This window comes from Plasmodium fragile (assembly GCF_000956335.1).
Source record: "Plasmodium fragile strain nilgiri unplaced genomic scaffold supercont1.39, whole genome shotgun sequence".
In the NCBI taxonomy this organism is placed as follows: domain Eukaryota; phylum Apicomplexa; class Aconoidasida; order Haemosporida; family Plasmodiidae; genus Plasmodium; species Plasmodium fragile.
Genome location: NW_012192619.1, coordinates 198,071 through 225,368, shown reverse-complemented (window position 1 = coordinate 225,368; position 27,298 = coordinate 198,071). Strand labels below are relative to the sequence as shown.

Below are 27,298 nucleotides of genomic sequence, written 5' to 3'. Positions count from 1 at the left end.
TTTTTTTTTTTAATGTTATGGTGACCTATGTATTCGTGGAAACATTCCTCGTGCATGCACCTTTGCCCCTCATTTGGAAACTCCATTTTGTGGGGTTCTTGCAAGGCACAGTTTCTCACAAAAATGCATGTGTTGTGTGTTTGCCTGCTTACCCGTACCCACTTTATGTGCCATGTTTGTGCCGGAGGGACACCACAAATGAACCCTTCCCTTATTTGAATGTAACCGATTTTTGATTTCCGCTACTGTATACTTATTTGTTTAATGCGACCCCCTGGACAGACCTACGCCTGTCTGCTTTCCAAATTTATCCTCTTTTAAAATGCCCTTATTATGTATACGCGTCCATTTTTTTTTTGTTTTTTTTTTTTTTTTTTGATAACAAATGATTTCCTCACTGTCAAAAAAAAAAAAAATTTAAGAAGGCTTCCTTGTCGCTTAATTCTTTTTTTTTGCTTCCATAATGACACAGTTGTTTTTTTAGCCAACCTATTTACTTCATTTGATTTCCACATTTTTTCTTCCATCCCCCCCTCTTTGCAGTGCTCTGACATTTTGAACCACCGATGGATACGAGGAACCCTCACAAGTTGTGAATTCAAAATTTTTAACTCCGCCTCGTACATAAAGTAATGCAATGGAGGAGAGGAAGGATGTGCTCTTACACAGCGTCATGCATTTTTGTTGTACATTTTGGATTCCACTTTTTGTACTCATTCTTTATAACCTCTTGTCTAATTGACAAATCATCACAGGGATTTCTTATTTCCCTTCGAGTAACACTAATGATTGCCCCTCCCATTCCCCCCCCCCCCCCCTTGCAGGAAATTACGACTGGACAAAAAAAGGAGCACTACACAGGACAACGAATTTAAAGAAAACCAAATAAAAGACAAGTCCTTCGAAAAGGAAAAAGACTCATTTGCTAACATGAAAAAGAAATACACCTTCTTCTTAAAAAAAATAACAAATTAGATTTTTTTTTTTTAATGTTATGGTGACCTATGTATTCGTGGAAACATTCCTCGTGCATGCACCTTTGCCCCTCATTTGGAAACTCCATTTTGTGGGGTTCTTGCAAGGCACAGTTTCTCACAAAAATGCATGTGTTGTGTGTTTGCCTGCTTACCCGTACCCACTTTATGTGCCATGTTTGTGCCGGAGGGACACCACAAATGAACCCTTCCCTTATTTGAATGTAACCGATTTTTGATTTCCGCTACTGTATACTTATTTGTTTAATGCGACCCCCTGGACAGACCTACGCCTGTCTGCTTTCCAAATTTATCCTCTTTTAAAATGCCCTTATTATGTATATGCCTCCCTTTTTTTTTTTTTTTTTTCCTTTTGACTATTGCACATTATTTGTAATTTTATTTTTTGTGTATTTCTCAATTTTCTTTTTCACTTCCGCTATTTATAATTCATTATTATTTTAAAAATATCCTCGTGTGCAATTGGTTCACGCAAATTTGCGTTCATTCTTTTTTTTTTTTTTTTTTGCTGTTTTATTGTTCCTTGCCAAGTTCAGACACACACACACCTTCCTCCCTTGTGATGGTGTATTTACGTGTCATTTAACCCACGTCTATCAGTGGGTGTTTATTCGTCGTCTACTGCTAATTTATATATTCCCTCCCCCCCCTATGCATGGTGCTCACATTTTTAATAAATCGCCGTGCGAGTTACCGCTGTGGAATTAAATACACCGCAAACGATGAACTCCCCTGTTCTCTCTCTTTTTTTTTTTTTTTTTTTTTTTTTTAATTAAACGATAAAAATTACAACTATTGTTAGAATATTTGGAGGTGTCTTTCGATCAATTTGGCCTTCTCAGCAGCTTTGCCCTTTTTTTGGCATAAAAACGTTCCCCTTTTTTTTACGGCAGTACATGGGAAATTGCATCTGGGGGGTGCACCTCGTGTGGACACAAGATGCCGCAAGCACGCAGCCTCATAGAGATATAGCACACAACTATTCATCATCATAATCTGTCCGGTGCCACAACACGAAAACGCGGGCATCCTTTTTACTTTAATTTAAATGATTTTAAAAGTTTTATACAAAGGGGAGAACAAAGATCATCATGGGAGGTAAAAACACACCTGCTCTAGCTATTTCGGTGATGACAAATTAAAAACAAAAAAAAAAAAAAAAAAAAAAAAAAAAAATTACATTCATATATAATGCGTATAAATATTATTGCGCACACTGTGCACACCTACATGCCGGCATAGTGACACAATGGAACAGATGCTACTTGCTGGCACGCTTCCTTCACCACCTCTGGGACTCAAAAATGTGACATAAGCACAGGGTACTGCAAAACGTTGGCCGGGCTGTGATGGTGGTGTCCTTTTCTTCACCCCCACTCGAATGATACGTACAGCTGTTCCAGCACTTTTGTCTGATAAAGTGCTACCCCCTCAGCTGCTTTTTTTTTTTTTGATCATTTTTTAAACCCCATTTGTTTCATCATGTTGGCCATAGACCCTCCCAAATCATCCATCTTGGTAAACTCCTTCAACATGTTAACCATGCTATTTGCTCCGCCCATCTGTCCCAGCATGCTTGGGTCCATCATGTTATTCATTTTGCTTAGGAAGTGCTTCTGGTTTCTCATTAATGAGCCTAGGTTATTTTCCCTCAATCCCAATTTTCCCATTTTCGAAACCATATTTTTTAAAAATTTAAATTGTTCCAATAATTCTCGTATATCTTGCAGACGGGTACCAGACCCTTTGCAGATCCTCAAACACCTACTATCGTTAAGAGGTTTCACACAATCTAATTCTTCATTCGTCATAGAATCCATTATAACCATAAACTTTTTTATCTTTTCTATTCCTTCCTTCTCAGTCCCCTTACTAATTATATTATTGCCAAAGCCTGGGATCATCGACATAACTTTAGTTAAGCTGCCCATTTTAAAAACATTTTGAAACTGGTCATACATATCTCTGAGGACAAATTTCCCTTTGGACAATCTGTTAATTAATTGTGGCTGTTTTTCAATGTCAATTACTTCTTTTAAGGTAGACACAAGTCCTTTAATATCTCCTAACCCTAAAAGTCTCGAAACGAATGATTTCGCTTCAAATTTTTCAAAATCGTTAATATGTTCACCTGTACCAATAAATGTAATAGGACATCCTGTGGAGGCTACTGCTGATAAAGCCCCCCCACCCTTCGCATGCCCATCTATTTTTGTAATAATTATACTACCTAGGGTAACTGAATTTTTAAAAGCCATGGCTTGGTCATGACAACTTTGTCCTATATGACTGTCAATAACAAATACAATTTCTTCTGGGTTGATTGAACTCTCGACTTGTTTCATCTCTTCAAATAATTCACTCTCTTGTTTATGTCTACCAGAACTATCCACAATGATTAAATCATATTTTTCTTTTAAAAATGCATTGACTCCATCACTTGCAATTTTCACAGGATCTACTTCTGAGTAACTACCATAAAATGGAATTTTCACTTTTGCGGCATTTTGCTTTAGCTGATCAAAAGCCCCAGCTCTGAAAGTGTCTGCACACACTAAGGCTGTTTTGAATCCTTTCTTTTGATAATAATGTGCAAACTTTGTACAGGTGGTTGTTTTTCCACTTCCTTGTAACCCCACAAACAAAATGACATTTCGACTTCCTTTCTTGGGGACATAGGATTCTTTCTTCCCTTCCAGGAGGTTAATAAGCTCCTCTACCACATACTGTTGCACCAGCCTCTTTTTATTATTTCCATACAAATCGATATTTTTTTCAATATTTTTTTTTATATTACTTTTTATATCCTTCAGGTAGCTAATATTTATGTCCGCCAAAATCAACGCTCTGATTACTTCCTTCAGGCACTCTTCAATCGCGCTGTCGTCCGCCACGGCAGATGCCTGCAGCTTCTGCAACGCGCACGTCAGCTGCGTCCCCAGCTCCGTCAGCACCATTTTATCGCCTCAAAATGTGTAGCGGCAGTGGCTGTATTGCGCACCGGCTGATGATTACTCGTCTCGTTTTTTGTGTGTGCGTTTGTGTGTCCTTCGTCCGCCTCTACGATTTACGCCGCAGAACGGGGGCGGGTCCACTCAAATTGGGCCCTCCTCAATTGGGATTCCCACTGGGCAATAAGGGGGAGCTGCACTTCGTGATGTGTGGTGATGAGAGTGAAGTGATCCCTACGTGCTTGTCTCACAAGTGGCCTCCTAAATGAGCTTTCGACGCAACACTCAGCCGAAGGGTCACTTATGAAGGGCCAATTTGCGGATAAAGGCTTAACAAAAAAAAAAAAAAACTCGTCTTAAAATGGCGACAAGCAGTAATTACTTCTGTGTACACGCAATTTCAAGCGGGACGATTTCCCAACATGTGTCTGCTGCCGACTTGCTGTGCACGCAAATGGAAGTATATTCTCCGCTGCTCGCGTGTATGCGTTTGTACAATTCTTCACGCGTACACAAATGGGTTGCACTACATACACAGACTGAAAAAAAAAAAAATTATACTTTCGCACAAATAAAGCTAATCGATTTGTTCCTTGTGCCCATTTTCACATTTGATAGTAAATTACCTTCAAAATGGCTAATCATTTTTATATAAAATATTTCGATATAATGTTAATTTTTTTTTTTTTTATATGTGCAATTGCTCGTCAGGACATGTGTTGCCGCAGAGGGGAGTGTCGCGCCGCACGATGTAGGTAAATATTCACCGGAGTGTATACACCCAAGTGTATAATACCAAAGCGGGGTGGCCCCAAGAAGGTGATATGCCAAACGCGAAAGCGGACGTGTGGCTGCCTTAGTTGCAATGCAGCCCTATCGAACGCATTAGTCGCTTGCGCCCAGTAAATAGCCCCCTAGGGGATGGACAAAATGTCATGTTACAACGAACAGCAGTTCCGCTTTTGTTCCTTAGCTTCCGCTCTGTGCCTTCTCCCGTGCGTATAAATAAGGCAGCCTTCGAGCGTGAATTCATCACATATATATGTACGTTGCTTTTTTTATGTTATTAAAAGGAAACGCAAGTGAAGGCCTCGCTTTACTAAAAAACAAAAAAAAAATGTTCGTTAATTTTTCTTCTTCCAACTTTTTTTTCCGGAACGGTGAAAAATTGTCACTTGGAAAAAATCATGTACTGGGGAAAGAAGGAAAAGAAGAACGTAAAATCGTAGAAAAAAAAAAAATAAATAAAATAAAATAATTCCATGTATTTATTTACAAACAGCCACTCTGTTATAACCAATATGGAATAAACACAGCGTGCCATAAGATGCGACGCTTTATGGATACACGTAGGCCGCAGAGCTGTGCCGTTGTGACAACCCCTGGATTTGCAAAAAAAAAAAAAATATATATATATATATATGCAACTGCAAAAGAAGCGCTCATTGCCCCTCATTTTTTTTTTTTTTTTCCTTTGCATTCCTTTCATAATACATAAAGGTGTTCATAAAAAATGGGGGAAAATTTAGAACATTGACCCCTGAGCCCCATCAATATAGCAGAGCATTTGTGTGCCCATTAACATAATTGAAAAGGAGCGCATTGCTTCTATGCAAATGTTTTTTGTGCGAGTCTGTTTAAAAAAAAACAGGGGGGTTATTCAAATGTACAAGTGCATTTCCTACTGAAGGATAACCTGGGGAAGAAAAAAAAAAAAAAACACCCTTCTGTTCTCCATGTGGAAAAGGCTACCTTTGGCATGACTAGAAGCAATAGAAGAGTTTAGCCATTTTGTAGCGGTGCGCGAAATTTTATTTGTAGCAACATGGTGGACACCCTATATTTTCCCCCCTGTGTTGTTTCACCTCAGCGTACCCAACTTACATCTTAAACCGTATCCAAGTTATATCCATATGGGGATGCTTAAATTTCGTTTAAGATAGGCTTTGTGTTTTTTCTGTACTTTGTGGAAGACACTTTCTCAACTTGTTTCTACTCAGACCCGTGGCAGACACAGCTTACGCTGCTTTACATACCTCAAAAAAAGTAGAAAAAAAAAATCTGTTTTTTCAACCGCACTGGCAATTTTGTAGAAACTACCCTCCTCGCACTTAATGATCATGATAAGTTCCCCCAGCTGTGACGTGACAGCAGGTATGGAAGTGTCCACTCTGTGGCCCCTTATGTGGTGTGTGGCGGGGGATATCACCCATATGTCACCAAATTGGAGAGCATGTGATACCTCCTTTTAAGGAGGTGCCGCATGTGCAGGATTCTACGTGGATGACCACTTATATCCTCTAACTGATTGTGTGACCTTCCCACTAGTAGTGTGAATTCTTCATTCCATGCTCACTTCGTCAACTCTATGCACCCTGCCATTATATAATCCTCTCCTCTGTTCAGGATTGAACGGGCTGAGAAGTAAAAGCGTCGACGAAATCGCAGAAATTGTTAAAAGGGCCAAGGAAGCGAAGCAAGCCCAGATAGGAGATTTAGAAAATTTCAAGGAGAAACAAAACCTAAATGTTCTGCAAGCCTTTGCAGAGAACCAGGCACATTGCTTCAGCATATGTAAGGAAAATTTGTATAATCGATTTGAGCAGGACTTGCACAAGTACCAGAATGTGAGCGCGAAAAATAACTCAACTTTTAACGAGACGAAAAAAAAGAAATTAGAAAAGTTTTATGAAGACATGGAGAAGCAGCTGTGTTTCCGTGCATGTTCTATGAGGTGCCGCCACTTTCTGCAGCACAGGGAATGACAGTGTACGGGGGGAACGGGGTCTCATGGTAACACGCGACAAGGAATGAAGGAAAAGGTGTCTGTGTCATGAGTAGCTTCACCAACATATTTCCCCCTGAACAGCCCTTCCTTCCCCTCGTCAGTGCATCGCCGTTGCCACCACGTCGTAATACCCCCCTCTGTTCACAATCGGAAGCGCCCACCATGGAGGACAGAGACAGGAGAAACAAAATTTTACTAGCGTATGGATCCCAGTACGGCACTGCGTACGACTGCTGCAGAATCATTTTGTACGAATTGTATCGAAGCTTCCACATAGACTTCTTTTCCCTGAATGAGGTAAATTTGATGAGCTTGCACAGGTACGAAAATGTCATTATAATTGTTAGCACCACAGGGTATGGCTGCTACACAAATAATATGTCAACTTTTTGGCTAGCTGTGCATAAGGCTAAAGTAAGATTTGACGCAGGTACTTATTTTCATTTGTTTGGATTGGGGGACAGTGCATATGATAACTACAACATAGTGGCCAAGAAATTAAAAAAAAAATTAAAATCGCTCAATGCAAATGTTGTAAATTATAATTTAGGAAATTATCAACACCCTTCTATGCATTTTTCAAATTTTATTATTTGGAAGGATAATGTGTACCGATTTTTGATGAGCAGATATTCCTCCTTTGAATTAAATGAGGACGTCCCGCAGTTTTACTCCATCAGGAGGGTAAGTCAATTAGCAGGTGGGGTAGATAGCGACGTGGAGGGGAAACAACACGTGGAAGACATCCATAGTGAGTATAGTGGCGCTCCCCAAATTGGTGACTTCAAACCGGATGACCACTTTTGTACACTCTTAAAATATACCAAATTTGGAATTTTAAAAAATGAGAGGTACACAGATAGGTCCTACTTCCAAGATATCAGGTGTATCGACCTGGCGGCACCACCCACGTTATCCTTCAATGTGAGTAGCTTGTTAAATGTTCACCCATTTCTAAACGAGGACAAAACGAAAGAGGTATTGAAGATGTTAAAAATTAATTTTGATGAGTATGTCATTATTCAATACAACTACCCGGAGGGTAAAAAGAGCATCACAGATAGCGTTCCGGTTAATAAAAGGATAAAAGTATTACACCTCTTTATGTACTTCCTAGATTTAAGCAAAATGGTTGCACCCTTTTTCTTCACCTATCTGAGTAAAAAAACGACAAGCGAAATGCACAAGAAGAAATTTCTGCAGTTGGCAGACACAAACAAAATTGAAGATTATTTCTCCTACATCTATCAGGATAAAAGATCCTACTACGATATCTTCTGCGATTTTTATGGTTACATACAAGTAGACGTGACCTTTCTCGTGAACACTCTGCCCACTATTCAACAAAGATCCTATTCGATAATGAACCCCATGGGATATTACAATTATGCAAATATAAAATTTAACCCCTACCAGTTGTACCTGCATAATGTAAACCCCTTTTTCTTATCCCTGCTATCCTTTTTAAAACTCCATTTTTACACAAGGAGGAAAGGAGCAGGAAATATTTTAGCTCAATTCACAGAGGAAATGTGGACGAGGCGTACCTTAAGATTTATAAATTTCATGAGGAACAAATTAATCAACCGTGGGAACAACATAATCGAGTTACTGGTTACACTTTACGAAGTTGAAATAAACAAAAATAAAAAGTTGGTGGGTCTCTGTTCAGATTATTTAGTTAACTCCAAAGAAGGAACTTTTATTTACGCACAAATTCAAGATAGCTTATTGTGGTTTAATAAAAATATCCTCAACCTAGGCTATCGAATTGTTTATATTTCTACCGGCTCATCGTTTAGTAGCTTCCTGGGAGTTATCAGATACCGCCACGATTTGCACGTGAAACGGATCTCTACACATAGGGAGGGAAAGGAAAAGGAGAAGAATGGACCGGCCGCTCCTCTTCCAAAAGATTTCCTCTTCCTTGGACTTCGCAACAGGTTGCATGACTTTTACTTTGAAGACCTTCTCCGAGGGGTTACCTATTTCAACTACATTTTTGTGGCCTTCTCCAGAGACCCCAACGACAATTTTTCTTTTCTCAACAGGGAGGTGGAGCTGAGTTGCACGCGTAGTGCTATTAGCGATGCTGTTAGTGATAGGACAGGCGATCACCATCACGATGACTGCACCGATGACGATCGCTGCCGCATCGACCCCCACATCAACTACGAACACGTAAAAGAAGTGCTAAGTGAGAAGAAAAAGAAAATATACGTAACGGACATCGTGTTGGCTATGCAGGACTGCATGTATGAACTCCTAACGCAGAGGAATACAATATTCCTAGTGTCTGGAAAATCCCGCCCTTTTGCACAGAACCTGATCAAGACCTTCGGGGACATCATCAAGCAGAAAGAGCCCCACAGAACAGAGGAAAACATTAATTCCTTTTTAAAAAAAAAAGTGGATGATTTTTCCATAATAATAGAATCATGGTACTAAATTCTTTCAAAAGGTGGGAAGCGCTGCGGAATGGCGGCCGAATATTGCCTCAACCGAGGCCGGCGCCAAAACAACGGCTTGTTAACTCGTTACATAAATAGGGCTGTTCGCATTTGCACACAACAAGGCCAAAAAAAAAAAAAAAAGAAATTAAAAAATAGAAGCGTGCAGCGCGGTAGGAGGTGCCATCCTGGATGGCGTTCAAAAACAATGAGATGAAACTCTCTACCATGCGCTTCTTTTGATAAATTCTTAAAGCGTTACGTGGACTAGTGGGGGGAATTAACAAATAAAAGTGCCGACCATGTGGCTGCACATGGCAAGACGCACAGACAAGACACCTACAAAACATCAGCGTGAATGCAATTGCAACAGCATATATAAGGAGCATAAAAGAAATGCATTCACATGTTGCGCCCGTGTTTACATGCCCATGCCTCTTTCATCTTTCCTGTCTCTTTCTCTTATTTTATTTTATTTTTTTGTTAAAAAAGGGTGCCCAGCACTTGGCACTAATAAATCACGCATGCACATTTGATATAAAACGACGTCGTAAAAAAAATTAATCGCACCTTTCACAGCATGCATATAAAAAAGGTACACAAAATTAACCTCGTTTTTTTTTCTATTTCTTTTTTTTTTTTTGTGGAGAGACAGACGAACCAATACGTGTGCAATATTTTGCAAAATATTTGCACTGTCCACGCTGCCATCTCTTGGGCCTGTTTTCCGCTCATCCGCCTTAAAAATAACAATTTAAAAAAAAAAAAGTGAGAACAACGCTCAACGGTAAAAAATGTGGCTTCTTGCTCTTCCCCAAAACTTGTGCACCTTATCCAACGGCGCAACTTTGCCAGTAGCACACGATTAGCGATTCTGCTAAACACACGTGTGGGGGCTACAAAAGTGAAACTATGTAAAAAAAAAAACAAGGCAGTAGGATTCTTTCCCTGCTCACAACGGACTTTCACACAATTCGCACCTCGTCCGTTCCGGCGTATTTTCATACGTGCACATGTTGCACCTCTTCAACTTGTTTTTCTTCTTAATCGTATACGTGACGTTACTTTCAGGGACGTTTAAGTAGGACATGTTGTTGACTGAGAGAGTTGGGTGGTAGAACTGATTGTCGATGTTTTTCTTTTCGCTTTTTTTCTTCTGTTTCTCCGATTTACTTTTACTACTCACATTATTTACACTGGCAACGTTAGTACTGCTTTGGTTGCTTTTTTTCTTCTGGTTATCCACGGGGGTTAAGGGAAGCAGGGATGGAAATTCATTAGGACTAAACGTTTTTAGAATATCACGACTCTTATTACTTTTAGCTGCACTTGTCTTTTCCTTCGAAGAGGCTTTAGACTTCTTGTCCTTCTCCGCCCCTTCGACATTCTCCCAGTTTTTGCTTTTCCCTTTTTTAGCCACATTAGCATCTACATTGCTCCCGGCCAATAGAGGATAATTTTCAAAATTAAAATCTGGTGTACCGCCACTATTTTTATTTTTATTATCAATAGTGGAGTTCTGTTCACATTCTTTTTTTTTTTTCACACTTTTGTTTAGCACCTGACTGTTTGCAGCTTTCCCTGTCACCACGGCACTCTTCATGGTGGAGGCATTTTCCTTTGTTCCCTTCTTCTTAGAAGAACTACGTTTCTGTGGTGCCTGAATTACCTCTTCCTGCTTCTTCTCTGGTAGTGACGGGAACTCCAAATCGAGATTCAATCCGCTCGAGTTTGAAAATAGCTGTTTGTTTTTATCAACCTTATTTTTGTATGACATGGATGATAGAGAAGCATTACTTCCTGCAGCTGTTGTGCTTTTCCCGATGCTACTTGCACTGTTTACTGTACCATTTCTCGCCATGTTACTTGCCTTTGTCATACTGCTATGGCTGGCAGTGGTCCCTATCGCACCACGCGCACTTCGTTCGCTCACCCATTCGGATCTGTCCTTTAGCGTTGGGAATTCCTCAACCGCTTTGGGTAAGCTACTTGGTGTGGTGGAAGACATTATGCTACTGACGTAGAAATAAATAAAGTAGAGCTCATTCACCTTGGTACTTTTTATTATGTTTAGGAATCGATTTCTAAGCGAAAGGGAGACATCATACAAATTTGCATTCACTCTGTTATCCTCAACGGTTCTCACATGGTGTTTTTTTTCGTCCTGGGATAGTCTATCACGCTTCATGTGTCCATCACGTTGGTCGCGATGGTACGGATGATCCCCCTTGTCAGCCTGTTCATTGCGCATTTTGCGTAGAATGACTTCTATATCTTTCCTAATCCGATAATACTCTGGGCCTGTGGACAAGCACTCCTCCAGAGCCTTGGCGTTGACAAAGGAACCCAGATTTTTCGAAATGCTTGTGAGAGAAGTCAAGTCAACCTCGTTCGAGATTCTCTTCACAATTTTCTTCTTATTTTCACTAGAGATGTTAATAAACTTATTTATACAGGGGTCCTTCATGTACGCTGAAAAATAGTTACTCAAAAAAAGGTAAAAGAAGGAAACCAAGTTCAAGTTGGGTTCTACATAGTACAGCAAATCTAGGACCACTTTTTTCGACACATCCCATTTTTTATCATACAAATTATTTATGATGTTGCTGTTTGGGTTTTTCTTCTTCATGGCTTTTTTAATTAGTTGACTAATGTCTTCCAGGTCGTTTAATTCATTGCTACTGCTGATGTTAATTGCATCAAGCAAGGTATTTCCATTTCGCACTTCTCCCTTTCCTCTTTCGCTTTGGTGTGTAGATAGTGCTATTAAAATGCTACTACTGCTGTTGTTACTAGTGTTATGGGCAGCAGTTGGGTTGCTTTTCACCTTACTCGACTTGGGCACTCCTCCATTGTACGCTTCCCGCCCGGGGAATGTATCCCCTTTCTTTGTTGCTTTCTCTACCCGATCGTACGTCTCACTGCACACGTACGAAATGTTCCGCACGAGGGAGCACACCTTATCAAATCCATGCTTATCGACTTTAAAAAATAAAAAAATCAAATATAAGAAACCGTATTTGCTCAGTTCGATGGGGCCACAACTAGCTTCCGCTTCTATCCGCTTCTTCATTTGCGTCATTTCGTGTGAGAACAGGTATATATTCTTCGTTTTGTCGCTATTCACGCTGTTAGGGGTGCAGCCATTTGTTCCGCTGTTCGTGCCCCCTCTAGAACCGCGCCCGCCGCTAGCACTAGCCGTAGATGTCCCCGCGACGCTAACAAATTCAATCACCTTGTCAAGGCGCACATGCCTCGACTTTAAGAAGAGGTAAAAAAACGAATAGCACAAAATGAAGGACCTATTAATTATAATGTTAAAAAAGAGGTACAAATAATTTTTTTCCAAGTCTTCTTTATTATAAGATAAGTAATCTATTTTCTCCACTATATAATCAAAAAATAATTTGAAATGAAAGAAATTGTTTCGATCCTGGGGGAAGTCCTCTTCAATTATCTTCTTACTGAGCTGTACTATCTCCTCCTGGGTAAAATACAATTCTGATTTTTTACTGGACAGCGTTTCGAATACTTTCAAAATGATCTCCATGTCTCTTTGGACCATATACAGGAAATATATTTTTTCGCTGCTTCGAAAATAATTTAAAAAGTCTTTTACTTTACACTCGATAAAATAATCAAAGTACCATGCGTCCTGGAAACTTTTAAAATTGTATATGCACTTGTGTCTGTTGACGTCAAACGGTTCCTTGCTCTCTTCACCGAGGTCTTCTTCGTCGAGGCGATGGTTGTGTAACGTACTGGCTCCAGTGTTGTAGCTGCTAGCCCCGGTGTTATAACTGCTCGCCCCGTTGTGCGCACTACTTCTTATCTCGTTGTACGAAGCCCCCGCGATGGAAAAAGTTATCTTATTCTTCTTGTTGTTCCCCTTCTCCTCGTGCTTCTCCGCAAGGTGGAAACACAGGTCGATCTTATTGTCAAAGACGACGAAGATGCACTGCTCGTACAAACACGGGTGGTGCTTCTTCTTGTAGTGCTCGAATAGATTTTCGTAATCTCTGTAGACCTACAAAAGGTGGTTAGCATGCAACAAGGATGAAGCCTGCACAAAAGATGTAGCGTGCGCAAATTATGAACACTGCACAAAAGATGAAGCGCGCGCAAAGCGCGAATGGCTCCCCTCTGGCGCCCTTACGTGCGTGTGCAGGTGGTCATAGTAGACGACGTCCTCCTCCAAGTCTGCCTTGGGAACTTCCTTGCCATCGCTGGGCTTCTTATTAAAACAAAATTTGCAAAAAAAATGGTACTTGTTAATGTGATTCATGAACGTATCAAAATCGTAGAGGTAGAATCCGCAAAAGTGGCAATAAATATGCCTTGTTTTAAATTTATTCTCTGCAATTTTCTCCCCATTTTCAATGTGCATTCTTATAAACCTTTTAAAAAATATATTATACTCGAACAGAAATATATTGTCACTGTTGCCAACACAAATATCACAATAAGTCTTGCTATGCTCATTTATATGTCTGCACAAATCGCTTAATCTCCCATGGCAGTAATTTTTCAACGCATTAATATTATTTATATTATCCAAATTGGTAAAGCACGTCTTGGTGAACAAATCTACAGCTCTGAAATAATCATCAGATACCTCAGACTCTTCATCCTTTATGTGAAATAATTTGTTCCCATATTGCTGTTTATACTTGTCATATATTGAGTCGTTTTTTTTTCTCAAAATGCCTCTTTCATTTTTTATATAAATGCGTTCAAAGTACTTATCTGTGCAATGATTTTGTTTAAGTTTTTCCACCTTTTTACTTAAGATTTGGGTCCAGTAATCGATACAAGGGGATAGTAGACAAACGTAACTTGTTAACAGGGTTGATAAACTGTAAATGTAAAAATATTCAAAGAACACCTTCCTTTCTGTGTCCACAAATATTTTTCCATATAATGCATACCTCTTTTCTGTGTTGACTCCTCCGTTCAAGAGATACCTTATTTTCTCTCTTTTCCTTTTAATATATTTTTCATAATAAAAAAACAAATACAAATTTTCCCCTTTTTTAGCTGCATTGCTATTTCCTTGATTAACATTATTGTCGTCGTTTTTTTTTAAAATATTTCGTAAAATTATCATGTCATCATAGTGAGATGAAAATACCTTCTTGATATCATTTTTGTTCATACAATTTATTTGTTCTTTATTGGCGAGATGCCCATGCATTCCTCCTTTTTCTGTAGCAGAAAATGTATTTATTCCCTTTTGGCTTCCCACCTTTGGGGGAGGTTGGCCTAGGTTCACTGTGGGGATTTCCCCCATAAATTTTTGTTCTTCTCTTTCGTGTGCACATGGAACAATTGTGTTGAGTGAAATAATATTACGTGAGGAGTCACTCAATGGGGTGCCGCCTCCCTGTGCACTCTTCCCTGCGACATCGTCCCTTTTGTGGCAGCTATTCCCATTCAGCTCCGCAAATTGAGATGACTCATAACTGACGTACCGCTCGTGATCTTCCTGTTCAAGCAGTGTATGCAATAAATTGTCATAAGTAAAATACGTATAGAAATTATTTAAACAAAAAAATATGTACCCATTTCTTTCTTTACAAAATGGGCATTTCATCATATCCTTATCAAATTCATAATTATATTTTTCATCCTTTCCATCCCTGCGTTTGTCACTTGTCGGTCTGGTGATGTCCACAAATGACCCCCCTCCTCCTCCTCCACCTCCTGCGCCTGCCCTTCCCCCTCTGTACTCATCGGGGTACCCATAATTATTTCTATTCCCCACACGATTACGACTATTTACATAATTCACGTAAGCACTATTGCTGCTGGTGGTGTTGTCACGCGCGGCGCTGCTGCTCCCTCTGTTATTCTCCTCATTCTCATCCTTCTCTTTCTTTTCCATATACAATAGACGATAAAAGCATAGAAAGCAATATGTATGGTTGCATTCTTGTATACACACAAATTTTATTAACTCGAAGCATAGACTACATTCAATAAATTTGAAGTCTAGTTCAACCTTTTTCAAATCAAAATTGCTTATCTTGTATTCCTCTTCTTTCATTTCGGCCAGGGAATAATTCTCATTTTTTTCCTTTTCCCTAATTATTTTTTCCACCTCTTTTTTCACAATTTTGTTCCCATTCTTTTTTATATTGTCTATTAAGCTATTATATATAATTAAGTTGTGTTCTATCCTTAGTATATCCGCATCGCAATAACTAAATAATTTTCGGATGTGATAGGAAATGTTTACGTACATGGATTTGTCTCCCTGAGCGTTTTTTTCATCATGACTTTTCGCAGATTCGTGTTTGCTCTTAGCGTTCACGGCAGCGTTGCGACCTCTATACATTTTTTTTTGCCAATTGAATTTGGAATCGGGGGTGGCGACGGGATGCCGATGAATGTTCAGATGAATGTGTCGACGAATGTCTTGGTAAATATGTTCACATATCTGTATACAACGCCACTTCCCCAGCGGGTGCTGCTTACTAATGAGGAATCTCTTTGGGGCAGCAAAAAAAGACGATGCACGGGTTCGTACGCTTTTTTTTGCTACCTTACAGAGTTTTCCTTCGTTCCCGCACTGGCATATAGGCTGCTCCCCACGTGGATTACACTCTCCCACGTAAGATAACTTTTTCCGCAGGTATCCTCGTACGGAGCGCTCTCATATACATGTGCATACAAACGTGTATGCATATATGTGACACACACCGTTTCGAGTTCTGCGGATGGTTCTACGTTCAGCGTGATAACATTGCCTTGAGCTGGCACTTTTATCGAGGCAGTTTTTTTTTTTTTTTTTTTTCTTCGTTGAATTCTCGAACTATTTGGTCACCCGAACAGTCCTTATCTTCTAATTCACAATGGCCCCAGCGGGATAGAACGTTTGGAATTTAATCCCGTTCTCGCGTGGAGGTATACACTTATTTGCATATATTTATACCTAGGTATGTATCTACTTGTATGACAAATTAATACTTGCGTTTATTAGTCCTTTTATAGCGTACGTTTCGTAAAAACCTCCCTCCCCTTGCATTTATTGGCACTTGAGCTGAATCCTCGATATTCTGGCTCCTGATGTCATTTCGACAGTACAATATTCAGCAGAATACATATGCAGCGAGAGCGCAGTTTTATGCGTACGTGCATATATACGTACATATATATTCATACGCATATATATATATGTATATATATATGTATATGTACATATCTTCAAATATATATACATATAAATTACGCGGACGGTCATTATATATGCCCCTCTTTTTTTTTTTTTTTTATATTCCGTTCCTGCAAACAATTCGGTACGTAATATGTTCATGTTCTTCTGTCACCAATCGGAAAAAAAAAATTAAATTAAAAAAATAAAAGAATGAAAAAATGAAAATAAAAAAAATAAGAACGCGCTTGCCCCTAAAGTACGTCGTCATCGAATGAAACCAAACATACCATGAGTAGTTAGGCGAATATAAATACGTACAGTGCCCTGCATTGTGTCCGCCCTCGCAGCCTTACAATTCTTTTAAGAGTAATAAATAGGGCCTTCCCCCCGCAAGAGGTGGGCATGTACATATATATGTATATACGTTAGGAATATTTCTTAGCCGGTCCAGCTCATGGCGCCTTTTATATATGTGTTCCATCCCTCTTCCTGCGAATATTTCAAGCAGCTTCTTTCCTTCTTTCCTTTCCATTTTGGTATTGTACGTCAACGGGTTCCTTGCGGCCCCCACCCCCAGGTGGAATGAACAAATTTGCAAACTGTGAAGAAACTATTTCTACATGTTAATTGTGCAGTTGGGTATATTTTCCTGTGTACACCTCAGCGCGAATGTTCCTTTTGAGCGAATTCCCTTTTTTGGATGCAAGGTTCCCTTTGGGTGTATTTCTGTTTTTGTTTATTTCGCCCGGGATATTCCAAGTGAGAAAGGAAGACCCACACACGCCGCTGCGGAAATAATTCTTCTCATAATTTTGGGTTAAGAGGCAATTGTAGAGGTTTCCAATTCGTGTGCATAAAGCAGCGGGTGGGGGGAACAGATCCATATTTATCTCACCATGCGAACGTGCGCTTCATGCGACTATAAAATTAAAAACATAAAAAACGGTGAGGACGTCGTTGGTTAGGATGCCAGGTATAGCGTGACAACTTTGGTGAAGTCACAAATTAACGGGAAAAAAAATATATATATAATACCACAAACACTTGTCTATACTCGAGGGGGGATATGAACGGTTGGCTCTTCAAACACATGGCGTGAGGGACGAACACAGTTGGAACGAAATCCACAACATGGTGTTGTCAATTCCCACGTCAAAAGAATGAAGCAAAAAAGTGAAGCAAATAAGTGAACCAAATAAATGAACCAAAAAAGTGAACCAAATAAATACAAAAAAAAAATCAAACAAAAATAAGACGAAAAAAAAGGTTAAGGGTGAAGGGGTTAATTTCAATCGGGTAAGAAACGCCCGCTTCAAGGGAAGAGTAATTCCTCTCTGGTCACTTGGTAAAAAATTTGTTGTACGCTTCGATCCAAATTTTATACTGCGCAGTGATGTAAAGGGGGGGTAAAGTAAAAGATTCATATTATGTGCATATTCATTTTGCTTTATCTGTACGCATACGTTATATGTGCATGTATATTGGCGCAAGGAATGCTCTACGGATGCGTACGCAGAGGAGCATTATTATTTTTTTCTTTTTCCATGTACCTCTATGCATTGTCTATTATGTTCGGAATTGCCTGAAAAGCTCCTTTCATGCGTCCCTCTAAAAAAGAGAAAAAAAAAAAAAAATTCAAAAAAAAATATATACATCACTCCCCATGTCTTAATGCGACGAAGTAGGACAAACAGCACAGTAACAAAAATGCTTTTAAGAGCTTTCCATTTTCCGTCCTACATCCAAATGTTTTGCAAAATTTCGCTCTTCTTATTTTCAATATTCCTATAAAAGAGGGGTGTCTGTATAGGGGGGAAATTTTTCATATAATTGTGTACACTGAAATGCCTAAGAAATATTTTAAGGTAAATTATGGCTTAATAAATCACGGACAGGAGATCTCATATCTTTGCATTTGTGAGTGGCTCTCCACTCTCGCCTAGATCGGTTCCCGCCCCTACGGTTCCACGCTAACAGACCGCTTGGCCTACCTGCATGAGCTTCAAAAAAAGCACTGAAAACACCGGGTTGTAAAAGGACAGGGAGTAAAACAGCTTTATAAAATAATCAATGGCATTGCTATGAAACAGTTTGTTAATTATGTTCATTTTGTTTATATCAATTAGTGTGCGAGCGTAGAGGTAAAACTTCCAAAGGTTCTTCACTTTCCTATTTTTAAAATCCTCAAAGTAATAATGCAACTCTTTTAAAATAACATTTTGCAAAAACGGGAGACTCTTCATCGTGCTAATGTGTAGCATTCTGTTCAGCACCATGTGGTACAAATATTCATATAGATACATATATTTTATGTAAATATTTATGAGTTTCTTTTTTTTTAAAAAATGCAACGTTCTCGAACACACTTTTAAAATGTAAGGTAGACAATTGTTAATAATGCTGACGCGGTTGCAATTGTTTAACTTACTCACTATCTCTTTCGAAATATCAGTGAAGAGGCTAATTGAGGGAGGCGTACTTATATTCTGTTCGTTTCTCCCGGCAGGTAGATCTCTAACTAGGCTTAACTCCTTATTCACGTTGCTCCCTTTCGCCCCGATTGCCACATTTGTTGCATTATCCACATCAACTTGGCTAAGAGGGTTAACTAAGCCATGGCCACTGCCATCACAATCTACACCGCCCATCTCCCTCAGGTAAGCACATATAGACGTTATGTTATTATTTATTAAAAAGTAGTTTCCACATATTGTGCTGTTCATATCATTTATTTGGCTTATTAGTCTTTTCCTCAGACTTTCAAAAGTGTTTTTTTCCCTCGCTCCTACAGCCACGTTGATAGTACTGCCCGTGTCCGATACGCTTGTTTGGTCTTCACTCCATTCGTTCACGCGTCTATCTTTTTCATACAAGGTTCCATATTCATTGCTAATATGAAGGGGTAACCCACTAGTGATCGTCACTTCTTTTTCTGTGTTTCTTTTGCTTGAGCCCCAATTGGCGTAACCGTTAACACCGTTTGAAGAGGTGCACATAAGATTAGTGCCTACCCCACGTACCTTACCAGTATCGTCACTATACACGTTGGTGTTGCTTAATAGTTCTCTTGATGTATGTGATTTTTTATGTTCCTCCAGCCTTCTCACCTCATATGCAACTTCTGCATTAGAGTTACCCTCCCTGGATGCAGCACTACAGAGGGATAAGCTTGGTAAATTTTTCTTTTCCATATAAAAAAATTCGTGAATGATAGAAAAAAAATTTTTTATTTTCATATAATTTACTTGGGGGATATTCAACAAAGCTGATAAGAGCAGTATGCTTTTTTTTTCCTTCACAGATTCTAAGCTCTCAAATTTTGAATCTCCTTCGAAGAAATCAAAAAAGGACAGGAAGGTGCTTTGTTCATTATTCGCAATGACAATATATTTTAAAATGCTCATTAGGGGTATCTTCAAACAGCTATCATTACAATTGCTCACCAAGAGTTTATAATTTTTTTTCCTTTTCATTTGGCCCATGGTGTGTCTGACATTCCTGTTATACTCTTTGTTCGGTTCTTGTGTGTTCCGCATGCTGTAGAAATACAATTTGAAATTGTCCTTCTTCCTTCTTTCTCTCTGGTGCGCCTGCCACGTGTTGTCACTGCAGGTCTTGAACTGGCGCACGCGCGTTTTTCCCTTGCGCGCTCCATGAGCGTATCGCTCGTAGCCGCGGTTGTCAGTCTCCTCCTCGCCGTCACTGAGGGAGTCGTCGTCATCTGCACCATATTCCTCGCTGCCGTCGTCTTCGTCCTTTTCTTCATTTTCGTCTTCTTCACCATACTGTTCGTCCTCCCCCTGCTCGCCATATTCGTACTCCCTATACCGGGAGTATTCCCGCTCCTGCTCCCTCCGCTTCCTCTCCTTGCTGGATTCCCCTTCGCGCACTTCACTTTCGTTGTACCGTTCCAGATGGTCTTGGTATTCACACACATCATCGTAACGCTCATTTTCGTTTGTGATAAACTGCTCCCCCTGATATTCAACGCTGCTATTGTACCCTTCACGGGAAGCTCCATACTCCTGTGCATAATCCGGGTTTGGCCCTTCTGCCGGTGAACTTTGCTCGGTTTGGTCAACCTCTTCCCTGAGCACTGTCCCGTCTATGTCCTCACTGGGCAATGTCATTTCTATCTCCTCACTGGGCAATGTCATGTCTATCTCCTCACTGGGTGCTGTCACTGGTACCTCTTCACTGACCCCTGTCACTTCTACCTCTTCGCTGACCCCTGTCACTTCTATCTCCTCACTGGGCGCTGTCCCCTCGAGCTCTTCACTCTGTTCGGTCCTGCCCACCCCCTCACTCACATTGCTGCTTCCACCCTCTTGACCCTCCTCAATACTACCGACATTATCGCTACCCTCACTGCTGCCAACCGTTTCGCCCTTCTCACTACATTCATCCTCGTCGACCTCGTTATAATATGCACATACCCTGCTTCGTCCACATTTTTTATAGTTCTTCCATGTTATATTCGCCTGTTTAACTTCTTCGTGCAAAACCCCATCCGATGATTCAGCTGATACTTCATCTGATCCTCCCGACTCTCCCTCCGATGGGCCCTCCCTTTTTTCATCCCAAGAAACCCAAGAGTCACTTTCGGCAGCCCCTGTCTGGAAGGTCTCCTCAGTGAAGTTTCCACAGGATGGAATTCCTTGCCCCAGCAACTTCTGTCTCAAGTGAAAATACTGGCTGGAGAACCTCTTTTTCCTATCCTTGTACTCCACCTTATCCAGTGCATATTTAATTAAAGAAAAAAAATGGTTGTAAACTCCAAAATAAAAAAGGGAGGTCCAAAAAAGCATGCAATTTTTATAGGGCACTACCTCCAAGTTATTTCGGTAGAAGTAAAAACAAATCCCTTTAATGATGCAAAACTTTAATAAGATATTGCTAAATAGGAGAGAGTATTCACATAAATCCTCCACGTTTTTTACGTTCAGACTATTTTTAATTCTTTTAACTACGTCCTGTGTCTTAACCTGATCCGAAAAATTTAATATGCCATCCCTAATGACATGGTTAATAAATTCTATCACAGGAAAATACCGGTCTACTTTCACCATCTCTTCATCTTTGATGTTATATTTTTCTTTGTACTGCAGACATATAAGCAGCCTTAGATGGCTATAAAACATTCCATCGAATGGTAAAAGTGTTTTTTTATTGGGATAATTTTCACTGCAGTTCGCTTTGTACTTCATTTTATGTGTACCTTTTTTTTTTTGCTTCCCTTTGTTTTTGCTGTCTACCTCATCTTCATCCCTTACTCTATCGTTGCTGCTCTTACTACTATGGCTATTGCGCCCGTTGTTTGTGATGAGATTGGTGTCCCCCTTAGTACTGTCTGTATTGACGCCACTGATGGGTCTAACACCATCCTCGTCCTTCCCCTTGAATTCCACAACTGTGGCATTATCTCCCACCTCGCTGTTCATTTTTCCACTACTCAGGTTAGACCCATGTGGAGCAATCTTATCATTTTTGAAAATGTGTGTGTCCATTTTCACCCTTTTCGCGTCTTTCCCTTCTTGGCCTATCGGCAAGCTCCTCTTCATATCGTTTTTAAATTCGCCACAAGAGTCGGCTCCTGGCTCCATGATGCTTCTGGAAAATCTCCCTGTATCCTTCTCGCAGTTTTTCCAAGGGATCTTCCCCTCCCCTTCGGGACTATTATATACATGGTTTTCTACCTGAACTATCCTCCTCTTCTTCAAATAATGAAAAGAGGTGCTATAGTGGCTATACCCATTGAGACATATAACATAAGGCTTCCTCCAATCGGAGTTATTTACCTTCTCCTCTTTTATATTTTGCTCTTTGTTCATAATTTTTTCAAAACAAGAGTGCAGTTTTTTCAGCCTCTCTCCAATATGGTTACCATCCAAGTAGCTATTTGAAACGGGATCTAAATTTACGTAACAAAAGTTATCCCAATTTTCTTTGTTCTCACTTTTTAAATTTGCGTCCTCCACAAAGTCGTTCATTTCCGATGGAACAGGAGCGGAATGTGCTTTATATTCTAGTTTGCTATCTTCATCATCACTTCTAGCTCCCCTACCCCTACCGGGGGGAGAAGTGCCGTTACTTACTCCGCTACAATCTGAGGCAACATCTTCCCTTTCACTTATAATGACCTGCACCCATTTTAAGCGCACAATGTGCACGCACAAATTATACAAAAAGTTTTGTTCCTTTTGATTTCCTATTAACTGGACAATTTGGTTTATCAGTGCAACTACTGTGTCATCGTGTTTGCTTTTTATTTTAATTCTTAAAATAATTTCGTCTATGATTGGTTCAATTTCTTGGTAGAACTTATGGGGGCACAGAACCCATATCTTCCTCTTCACGTTGGTGGAGGTTATTGAGTAAAAATACTGAGCTGATGGAGTTTCTTCCACTAGAATTTTGAGAATCCCTATAGGTATGACCTCTATTTTGTCCAGAACAATAGAAAAGAGTGGTTGCATTTCGCGCACTTGGAACATGGGCATCATTTTCTTCGCTAGTTTGGTCAGCCTGTGTTTGGGAAGGGGTGTTTCACGTGGGTGAGCGAGTGAACATGTATGTACTGCATGCCGTACACACTTGCACCTACGCATTTATAAAGGCATATACTAGAATTGGTATGGTGCGTTACCCTTTCTGCGACGACTCCGTCGAATTAAGCCTGTTTACAAACTTAGGAGACAAATAATTATCAAACACCGTTCTGTACGTCACATGTTTGGGGATGCTCAGAAACTTGAGGAAATCCACTAATCCTGAGAGGGTCTTATCCTGGAAGGACTGCCTCCTTTGCCACACCTTGCATGCACTCAAAGCGGGGTAGCTGTTCTCCTCTTCATTCTTAAGTTGGTAATTATCTGTACGTGAAAAGGGAAGGGTAATAAATTAGCATGTGCGCAGATTTTCCATGTGGAATATGTGGCAGTCGCTCACTGCGTTGCTTATTGGCCTCAGACTCGGCACTGACATGGGAGCCTTTCCAATGCCTTTGACATTTTTTTTTTTTTTTTGGTTCATTGGTTTTTTCGTCTAATCAATGAGTTGTATTTTATTTGACTTCTTAATTTTGCTTCTATTTATTGTGTCTTTTTTTTTTTTTTTTTCATGTCTAATCATTTCTCCTTTACATTCTATCCATCGAATCAATGCCTTGCGCCCAGCGGGGCCGCAATTCAACCCATTGCTGAAGTGTCCATTTTTTTTCTTCAAGTTGGGGATCCCTCCTTTGTCAAAAATGTTAATGTAATTTAGCTCCTCCCTTTTTTTCCCCTGGACACATTTTCCGTTGGGTTGGAAGTTCCAGCCAGTACTCATAACTCCAAAAAAGAAAAAGTAAACAAAAGGAAACACAAAGTCGAAAAAAGAAACAGAAAGTAACAAAAAAAAAAAAAAAAAACAAACGAACGGGTAAGAAAAAAATTAAGGGACAAATAAAATAATCGCAAAAAAAAACAAACAAAAAATGAAGTACAAATTGGCAACGATATAAGAAAAAACACAAACTGCTCCTTCTATTTAGCGAGAAGGTTAACGTAAAGGTGTCCAAGGATTTGTTAAACCTATTTGCACTTTAGCGTTCACATCCTCATGCTTTGCGCTTTTACACACCTTCGCATTAGAAAATACCGCCTCACCAACACTGGAGCAATAAAAACGAAAAAAAAAAAAAAAATACAGAAAAAAAAATAAAAACGAACAATTGTGGATACACACCCTCAGTGTCTCAGACTTGCCTCATCGACGAACATACATACATATTAATGTGTATAAACCTCATGTGGTAATTTCCTATTTACCACCCTCAGCACGATTTTGATGCTCATACATGGTGATATATATATATTTTTCTTTTCCTCTCCTGTGTGTTCTCACTTTGTTTAATTATAATTCAACCTATTAAAATGGACGCATGTTGATAATATTTTTTGACAATATGTACAGGTCAATACATGCAAAATTGAAATAAATCATTTTCCGCATTATACCCACAAGGGAATAGGGGGGCGAAGCATATCTCTAACGCACGAATGCAACAATTTTTTTAAGTCACATGCGTGTTGTCATTTGGGGGCCAACACTGCAAACGACATACTAGTCTTCTTGTTTTTTTGCCCCCTCCACGCGGTTTGGCGAATGTTACCCAACCGAGTTACACTTTAAGGAATATTTGTTACACAGGGAACTACTTCTTCACAAGTACATTCCCGTGTGCTAATGCAAAATTTGTTAATAGGGCCACACATTTTTGTCCACGAGATTTTTCCGTTTGTGTCGCTGTTGCGGCTACTCTTTTATTTTCTCGCATTCGATTAAGTGCAAAAATGTGTGTGAAGAAAACGGGTAAGCAAAATGCTAAGGAATACGCGAAGATGCAGAGTGAGGTGGGGAAAAAATAATTCGCATATAGCATTATTCGCTAACACACAGTTTGCTTCTCCCCTACCCGCCGTTGTTCAGCATTACCTTTTTTACCTTCGTGCATTATTATGAACACATAAAAGGGTAGGGGCCTAGGGGCAAAAAACTCTTCCTTGTGCACATAACCCCACAATTTTTTCCTCTTTCACTCCAAATTTCAAATAAGCCAAACGTCGCAACTGTTGCACAAGGCAGAGAATGCAGCATTCGCCACATTTTAAGGAAACATAACCAGACACATTTTTTTTTTTGGCAAAATAATTGAACCAGATTTAAGGTCTCATTTAAAAGAATGTTTACAAATTGGACTCGATGAGATCCACAAAAAATGGAGCAAGAATTTCTTAAAATTTTTTTTTTATCAAAATAACAACAAAAAATGGCGCACTGGAATGAGAAGGGCAGCTGTTTGGGGAAACTCCGACATTTTTTATTTGCGTTCTAGGTGGGCCCCCAAAAAACTAGCTAACCATCAGGAGGATTGACGTTAGGTATCTCGTCTCGGGTAGAGACACGTGCACGGGGTGATCCGCGCTAATGCGGCCCTCACCTATTATGGTGCCTTCGCACTTGGACCAATGTAGCGACCTCCGTATACACAGGAGTAACTCCTCATACCCAACGAGTTTGTTACAACTGGAGACAAAAACGTACCCAGGCTTCTGCACAATTCGAAAGGATATGTACAAAAGTTTCTGGTAAATTTTTAAGGCAGCAGGGAGTAAATAATTGTTACGTGCTAGGGCTGGGGGGTCAACCAATATGACGTCGTATTTTTTTCTCAAAAATTCATCCTTGTTAGTTTTAATCAGTAAATTTTCTACATCCTCTACATCAGTCGTGTCGACTTTGATCTTTCCATATATGAATATATTTTCAACATCCGGAAGGAGCTTCTCCCCGCCTTGCGCAGAGGCGCGTACACGTCCGTGGATGTGATGGCCTAAGCTGCTCACGTTAGTGATATCCCCATTGGGGGGCTTATACAACTGGCTAGAAATAAGGGAACTGCATGGGTTGTCTTTTTGGCATGACGATTTAGGACATCCCGATTCACTCAGTTCAGGAAGGTGGGCATCACCGCACTGTTCTTCTTCCTCGCCAATGCGGTCTGAGGAAAACCCCACCTGAGCGTGTAGACAAACGTTGAGAAACTTCTTAACACAGGAATGGACAAAATTTGTCTTATCCATGACACCGTTGTAATGCGCCGCTTTAATCCCATACTCAATAGCAGGGTAGGACGAATCAACGCAAGTTACTTCCTTAGCGCCATAGTAGGCTAATGTAATTCCAAACGAACCAACATAAGAATATAAGTCCAGTACCCTCCTATTTTTACAGTAGCTAATAAGCATTGCGCGATTAAATCTTTGGTCATAATACCATCCCGTCTTTTGACCTTTTAAAATATCCACAAAGAAGGTTAACCCATTTTCTATCACTTGGACCGGTGCATTGTATATACCTTTGTACACCTCTTTTTTTAAAGGCAGTTTTTCTAGCTTCCTAATTTTATTATCATTTTTGAGGATTATGATTTCTGGGTTCAGTACTTTCTCTATGCTTTTCAAAATAGAATGCAAAAGAATGTCCATGCCACTGGCATTTATTTGTACACATATTAGTTTGTCAAATTTGTCAATAATAACTCCAGGTAGAAAATCACTTTCTGCATTAACAACCCTAAAGAAATTATCATTAGGGAATAACTCCAGCCTTTTTTTATATGCCTTTTCAATTCGAGACGTAAAAAATTCTTCATTTAAACAGTCATTTACATTTTTACTTAACACCCTCGATGCGATAACAGAGTTCTTATTGTATATTCCTACCCCCAGCTGTTCGTCAAATTCATTTTTTATAGTAACTATGCAGGGACTGTACAAAATTAATTCATCTGCATTTTTTACGTCCTTTGAGTATATCCATGGAAATCCATTTAACACATTTTTTACGCACTTTTCAGTAACCACCAGTGAGGGTCTTTTAGAAGGGGTGTCCACATAGCTTATCTGATTATGATAGTTGTGGAGCCACTTGGGGAGGATTGCACTGTTCTTCCTTTTTGCGAATGCGGAGAAGAAGCCTCTTATAAGAGGATGAACAGGCACCATATGTGGAGCAGGAGGCGAGCAGTTCCTACTGATGCGGATCGTGGTACTTTAACAAAAAGGCAGCCTCAAAATATGACCTCCTTGGAGAACATACAATTAATTGCTCCTCTATTTGGCGCACATTTGTTGCTACATTCAAATGGCTTCTAAGAAAGGGGATGTTTCGTAATTATATTATGACAAAAAAGTGACCTACAATAATGGCGTACGACACTATTTTGTTCTGCTACCGTTTCAACCCTTCCCCTGGGGAGAATATCATCTTCAGTACAGACTTACAGATCGACTGTGTGGCACCTTATTTAATAACATTAATTTTGGATGTGGGAGCACAGCTGCTACCCAGTCGGCGTTTTTCCCAAATACATTCATGTGTACACTTGACCAGTGTAGAGGTCACAGATTTGC

The 27,298-nt window shown here is 39.8% G+C and overlaps 7 protein-coding genes across 7 annotated transcripts in view; 3 read left to right on the top strand and 4 right to left on the bottom strand.

The window, feature by feature from the left end:
* AK88_03456 (CAMK protein kinase) overlaps positions 1-975 on the top strand; it is a gene marked incomplete at both ends in the record, with an annotated part of 5,105 nt that extends 4,130 nt beyond the window's left edge. Inside the window, 2 exons of the mRNA XM_012481073.1 lie at positions 544-629; positions 825-975. Of these exons, the coding sequence (XP_012336496.1) occupies positions 544-629; positions 825-975 (237 nt within the window). The remainder of the gene's footprint in view (positions 1-543; positions 630-824) is intronic.
* Positions 976-2,449: 1,474 nt separating this feature from the next.
* AK88_03455 (signal recognition particle protein SRP54) lies at positions 2,450-3,952 on the bottom strand (the record flags this gene model as incomplete). Its single annotated transcript, XM_012481072.1, has 1 exon — positions 2,450-3,952. One exon carries the CDS (start codon positions 3,950-3,952, stop codon positions 2,450-2,452), a length of 1,503 nt encoding a protein of 500 aa, XP_012336495.1.
* A 2,108-nt stretch (positions 3,953-6,060) lies between these two features.
* AK88_03454 (uncharacterized protein) lies at positions 6,061-6,711 on the top strand (the record flags this gene model as incomplete). The annotated part of the gene is made up of 2 exons (XM_012481071.1): positions 6,061-6,100; positions 6,353-6,711. 2 exons carry the CDS (start codon positions 6,061-6,063, stop codon positions 6,709-6,711), a joined length of 399 nt encoding a protein of 132 aa, XP_012336494.1.
* Positions 6,712-6,896: 185 nt separating this feature from the next.
* AK88_03453 (uncharacterized protein) lies at positions 6,897-9,182 on the top strand (the record flags this gene model as incomplete). The annotated part of the gene is made up of 1 exon (XM_012481070.1): positions 6,897-9,182. The coding sequence occupies one exon, from the start codon at positions 6,897-6,899 to the stop codon at positions 9,180-9,182; it is 2,286 nt and encodes a 761-aa protein (XP_012336493.1).
* Positions 9,183-10,136: 954 nt separating this feature from the next.
* AK88_03452 (uncharacterized protein) lies at positions 10,137-15,521 on the bottom strand (the record flags this gene model as incomplete). The annotated part of the gene is made up of 2 exons (XM_012481069.1): positions 10,137-13,211; positions 13,341-15,521. The coding sequence occupies 2 exons, from the start codon at positions 15,519-15,521 to the stop codon at positions 10,137-10,139; spliced, it is 5,256 nt and encodes a 1,751-aa protein (XP_012336492.1).
* Positions 15,522-17,678: 2,157 nt separating this feature from the next.
* AK88_03451 (uncharacterized protein) lies at positions 17,679-23,669 on the bottom strand (the record flags this gene model as incomplete). Its single annotated transcript, XM_012481068.1, has 6 exons — positions 17,679-17,723; positions 17,891-17,948; positions 18,081-18,142; positions 18,332-22,865; positions 22,987-23,212; positions 23,483-23,669. The coding sequence occupies 6 exons, from the start codon at positions 23,667-23,669 to the stop codon at positions 17,679-17,681; spliced, it is 5,112 nt and encodes a 1,703-aa protein (XP_012336491.1).
* A 1,565-nt stretch (positions 23,670-25,234) lies between these two features.
* Positions 25,235-26,890, bottom strand: AK88_03450 (uncharacterized protein; the record flags this gene model as incomplete). Its single annotated transcript, XM_012481067.1, has 1 exon — positions 25,235-26,890. One exon carries the CDS (start codon positions 26,888-26,890, stop codon positions 25,235-25,237), a length of 1,656 nt encoding a protein of 551 aa, XP_012336490.1.
* Between the last annotated feature and the right edge of the window lie 408 nt (positions 26,891-27,298).